The 5,760-nt window shown below is 39.4% G+C and overlaps 1 protein-coding gene across 1 annotated transcript in view; it reads right to left on the bottom strand.

Moving 5' to 3' along the window:
- Window positions 1-2,398: 2,398 nt before the first annotated feature.
- LOC122068312 overlaps window positions 2,399-5,760 on the bottom strand; it is a 4,514-nt gene continuing 1,152 nt past the window's right edge. The window contains exon 2 of the mRNA XM_042632193.1: window positions 2,399-2,526. Coding sequence (XP_042488127.1) covers window positions 2,523-2,526 — 4 coding nt within the window. The 3' untranslated portion in view covers window positions 2,399-2,522. The remainder of the gene's footprint in view (window positions 2,527-5,760) is intronic.

Genomic DNA, 5,760 nt, shown 5'->3' on the forward strand with positions numbered 1-5,760 from the left:
TAAAAGCCTCAACACCTTTTTATCTAAATATCAAAGCTTCTTGGTCAGAATATTAATTTAGATAAAAGTAAGTTATTCCTGGGATCAGTTCCAACTCACAGAAAGCAGGCCATTGTGGAAGAGCTTGGTATTCCCATTTGTAATTTTTCCACTGGATATTTGGGTGTTGAAATCTTTAAGGGTAGGGTCAAGAAGGAGTCCTTACTCCCTATTCTGGACAAAGTTAAAGGGCGGTTGGTTGGGTGGAAAGGAAAGATCATGTCAATGGCTGGAAGAGTGGAACTAGTCCGCTCTGTTATTTTGGGAATGATGAATCATAGCTCTGTTGTTTATTGGTGGCCCTCGTCTCTCACAACTACTATGAAGAGGTGGATGAAGAACTTCATTTGGACAGGTGAGATCGATACTGAAAAAAATATCTCGATCAGGTGGGATGTTTATTGCAGGCCTAAAGATGAAGGAGGTTTGGGGTTGCAAAGGCTCAAAGACATAAATAAAGCCATGCTCTGCAATATGGTCTGGAGGGTCAGACATGAAAAATCTATCGCGTGCAGCTTCCTAAGGGCGAGATTTCTTAGGAGTGATGGCTCTTTCAAAACAGGATATAAGTCCTCCTCAATTTGGCCTGGTTTTAGAAAGATGTGGGATTTTATGTACTCAAAGGAAGTATGGTTGATCGGAAATGATGAAAGTATAAAATTCTAGTCTGATAAATAGTTGGGCGAAAAATCAATTCTGGAGTTGGTCGATCTGAATGATGGTCCGGCCCTTCCCTGTGAAGGAAAGGTTAATGGTTTTATTGAAATTTTCCCTGTGAAGGAAAGGTTAATGATTTTATTGAAATTTTTCAGTGGAAATTGCCTAACATCAGCTCATCTTTGTTGCAAAGCATTTTCGAGAAGGTCTGAAACATTAAAATTCCCACATATGCCTGCGAGGACGTGTGTTTGTGGAGTTTGTTTGCTGATGGAGGTTTTAGATCTAAGTCTGCCTAGGAGGACATCAGGAACTGTAATCCTAAAGTCCCATGGGTATCCTTGATTTGGTGCAAGAAGTTGCAGCCAAGAATGTCCATATTTGGGTGTAGGATGGTGCACAGCAAACTCCCAATGGATGAAGCTGTTCAGAAAAGAGGCATAGCTTTGGTTTGAAGATGTAGTTTATGTGGTGTGGAGGCAGAATCAATGGAGCATATTTTCCTTCGCTGCTCTTTCTCAGAGGAATTATGGCTATCCTTTTGTGGGTGCTTCCATGTGGCGTGGAAGAAAACGGGGATCCATGGCCGAATTCTTTCAATGGTGGAAAAGGAATCATAAAATTGTATGCTGTAAAGAGTTGTGAGACAAGGGGCTAGTTATAGTAGCTGACCATATTTGGTGCGAAAGGAATAATAGGCGGCATGATGGCAAGGTGAGATCGGCAAGGTTTCTGAGGCAAATGATTTTAGAGGATATTAAATCCGCAAAACCAAGCACCAAAGGTGAAGTGAAAATAGTCGTTGACGTTATTGCTACAGGAGGCTCGGCCTATTGATTCCGAATATGCCCTCTCAGCCCATCTTAGAGGTTTAATGGTGGTACATTGGATTAAGATAAACTTTGATGGTAGCTCAATGGGTAATCCAGGTCGCACAGGCGCTGGTGGGATCTTTCACGATCATATGGGATCTGTTCTGGACTCCTATAAAATTTATATGGGAATTTTAGGTGTTTTCCAGGCTGAGGTGGAAGGTCTCATGGTGGGTCTGATGCGTGCTCGAGAGTTGGGAATAATCCGCTTATGGGTGGAGACGGATTCCAGTGCAGTAGCGACCTCCTTCCAGCAAAAGAAAATCCCATGGTTTGCCTTACAAAGGTGGATTTTCCTTCAGCCCTACTTGGAGGAAATTTCATGGAAAATATCTCACAATTTCAGGGAAGTAAACTCGATTGCAGACTATCTGGCTAGAGATGCAGCTAAGATGGGGATCTCGGGCTCAAATATTGTTTTCCCCGATCATGTTAAGGAGCTGATCAGAAGAGATGCTGAAGGCCGTCCTAATTTTAGATTTGGTTAGTTCGCCTCCCTCTCCCCTGCTGATGGCAATGCCAAAGGTGGGGGTTGGGGTAGCGATTTTTGTTTGAGTTTTTTCTGACTGTAATGCGGTTTCATTTTTCCTTCTCTTTTTAATATAATGCACCTTTAGCGAAAAAAAAAAAAAGGCTTAACAGATAAACAACCCATTTTAATTGATATCATTTCACCTAGACCACCGTAACATTGTTAGAAACCATGGAACTGCCTTTGAAGGGACCCAAAATAAAAAACCAAACTCCTGATGTCACCACTCAAGATTCAAAAGAACGACTCCCATTTCGCTTGAGGATGGGTTGCAATGTAATCGATGAGATGATGTGTGGTAGAAACTCTACTAGCTTCGCTCTCAGGGATGTTAACATAAGATTCTTCTTCCAATGCCATCATTACTTCTACATTGTCCAATGTATCCAATTGCAAGTCATCCTTGAAATTCACCACTGGGGTTACCTGTCAAACACCAAATTCTATTGAATCACAGGGAATAATACTAGAAGATGAGAAGAACAAGGATGCAGATTATGACAAGGAAAATACACGTTTAGGATATAAGATGAGGAATAAGGCCACTATTCATCCTCCAACATCACCCTAAGATGAGGAAGAAGGCCTTGAATGGCCTTGAGGCTTCGCTTGACTGTGGCAGCGAGATCTGTTGTGATGGACGCTATTAGCTAGGCTGGTTAGCTGCTTTACCACTGCTCATTTTCTTCATCTTAGTCATGTTAGCGTTAAAGAAGCCCATTGTTTGGCTTCTTGTGAATTTCCTTCTCAGCCAGAGTTTCTCTCATGCTGATTTCTTCTAATAAAACTTATTAGATTCTGGGGAAAAAGAACCCTTCAACAAAATTATGTGTTCCGTTACTTGGGGCTTAAGCAGTTATACAAGAACTGCAGTTAATACTAGGGGCTTATAAGCAGTTTTCATGAAACGCTAGGAACTAGGCAGTTTACCCATAAGAGTAGCAGGAAAAATAATAAGCAGAAATTAAAAGAGATAACTCGTTGAGTTAGAACTCAATTAGGGAACAATAACAGAGCAATAATTCGACTTCAATTCACTAGAGCAATCTCAATACCATCTACCCCTTTGGCTGTCTCCTCTTTGCCTTTGTTTAGGTTATAATTGTCAAGATTTACCCATTCTCTACTTACAATTCCTAATTACGGTATGAATTGCTGGAAATTAGAAAGCAGAAGCTAAAAGGGAATCAAACCAAATAAGCTACTCAACACCAAACTTACTATTTTAACTCCAGTTACAAAGTTAGAAATTCCAATTATCACTTCCCAAAAAATAGAAGGTAGACTTAATTTGAACCAAACTTCCTAAAATGCAACTCCATCACAGCCGAACAGTAATTTGGACACAATTTCCCCAAAATATATCAAAATCACATTATCTTGGTCTCGTTGGAGATAAAACTGATAAGCTTTTGCACCAAAATCATAGCATATGAACCAATATTGACTTCAAGATAAGTGACAAAACTAGCTCTAGATACTGATTCAGATAAACAAAACCCAAAAGGAATTTATCTATTGCTTCTGAGAAGAAAAGGAACTGTGCTCCCACAAATCAGTTCATCCTTCCAAGCTTCCACCTCTTACCACGGCCAATAAATAGACGCATATGAAATAAAATACCAATGCTATGTTCAAGAGACACTCGCATGCCAATAGATCAATTCCCTTTCAGTTGACACCGTAAGATATTTCCTGAGAAACAGCATTCTATATCCTCTGGATTCTGATTTTCCCATCTCTTTAATTTCTCCTCTTAGATCTGATCTCAAAACTTAGTCATTTTTATTTCTTCCTATATTTTCTTCTTTTGATTTTTCCTGAGCCGGATTTGCAGAGAGAGATAAGTCAATGTTACTCAATAGTCCTAATTGAGTGTTGTAACCATCCTGCTACATCAGCAATTTGTTGGGAAACCTCACTCCATATTGGTTTTGATGATAACAAACAACTGATGATCTAACGGCTATCTACCTAGTGTCATGTGAAGGACCATTGCCAAGATAATTGAGCGACAAAGAGCATGAAGTCCCAGAAGAGCTTAAAAGCAGAATGAAGCTCAAGACGAAGTTGCAAGAAGAAGTCAAGAAGACATGGATATAATAAACAAGTGATTGAAGACTCGAAGACTTCTAGATTAGGTTGTAATAGCACACACAGGCACGTACTACACTTATGCATATATAGGATAGGAAAGACCCTTAGAAGCAACCCAAGTCAAAAGACCACTTTTGTGTGACTCTTGGACAGTCAACAGTCACAACACAAAACAGAGACCATCCGGTACTTACCGGATTGAACCAGTACCTCCCGGTTAGGCTCTATGAACAGAACTTCTCAGTGAATGGCCAACAGAGGCCATCCGGTAACTACCATATTGAACCGGTAACTACCTGATTGGTTCTGGAAAGTCTTCTGGTTAGCCGGATTGCTTCCAGATAAAAAGGATTCATCAAAGATGGCCAACAGAGGCTATCTGGCAACTACCGGATTGTACCGGTAACTACTGGATGCCTTCTGGATGTCCAACGGCTATATTTTGTACTCCAACGACTATATTTTGAGGCACAATGGCTATATTTGGGTAACGATAACAGGATCCGGTAATTACCGGATCCAACCGATAACTACCGGATGAGTTAATTTCTACCTGTTAGAGATTATACTCCTTCCTATTTGGGTGATTTTTTTACTTAAATTAAGCATAATCTTCACCCATATAAATACCCCACTAATGGATTTATTAATTAACAATTAAGTGAGAATTAACAATCAAAATCAAAGAGGTATTCAGTGAGAAACAAGCCTTGTAATATTGAGTTCAACTATTGAGGTCAAACAAAGGTCAAGCACACTTTTGAAAAACTCAAGATTGTGTGGAAGTCTCCATCACTGTTCAATACCCAAAGGGAGACTATTAAAAGGTGCATTTTATTATTCGTCATTTCATATTCATTGCACGCACCACACGAGGTAACGCAAAACTCTATTCCACTTTATTTCTTATTTATACTTGTTTAGACTGTACTTAAGCTAGCGTATGATTCTTTGATCCTTATAAGAGTGTAAAGGTGTCTCTCTACCTTAAAGGGGATTGTAAATGTGCCTCTCTACCTTAAAGGGGATTGTAAAGGTGACTCTCTACCTGTAAAAGAGATTGTGTAAAAAGTTTTATTCTCTACCCACTGTACTGAAAGGGAGAACTAGTGGGATACCTTATAAGAGGATCTTATAGGGATTGGTCTAAACTCAGGTTGAGTCAAACCACTATAAATCTTGATGTAGTGTGATTGTATTTATTTTATTCCGCAATTCTTTTGTTTTACAATCACACTTGGGTATCCAATTATTCGAAAAGATTTAAATTTCACTAGTACAACCTATTCACCCCCCTCTAGGTTATTTCACTATCAGTTGAGAAAAAACTTGAACTAGAATACCAAGTAGCCAACGTCATATCCCTTCTAGGAGGATTCACATGATAATAGTGCTAGTTGATTAGAGTTACTTCAGGAACAAAAACAAAATAACTAGGGTTCGCGGTGGTGGAGGAATCGGATTGGAAAAAAGAGGGATTCTAGTTGTAAGATATCTAATGAAACCGTAGCTGGAATTGAGATCTCATTCAAAGAGAAAGATATCAAATATCTGGAGTTTCTT

This window comes from Macadamia integrifolia, unplaced genomic scaffold (assembly GCF_013358625.1).
Source record: "Macadamia integrifolia cultivar HAES 741 unplaced genomic scaffold, SCU_Mint_v3 scaffold369, whole genome shotgun sequence".
Taxonomy (NCBI): domain Eukaryota; kingdom Viridiplantae; phylum Streptophyta; class Magnoliopsida; order Proteales; family Proteaceae; genus Macadamia; species Macadamia integrifolia.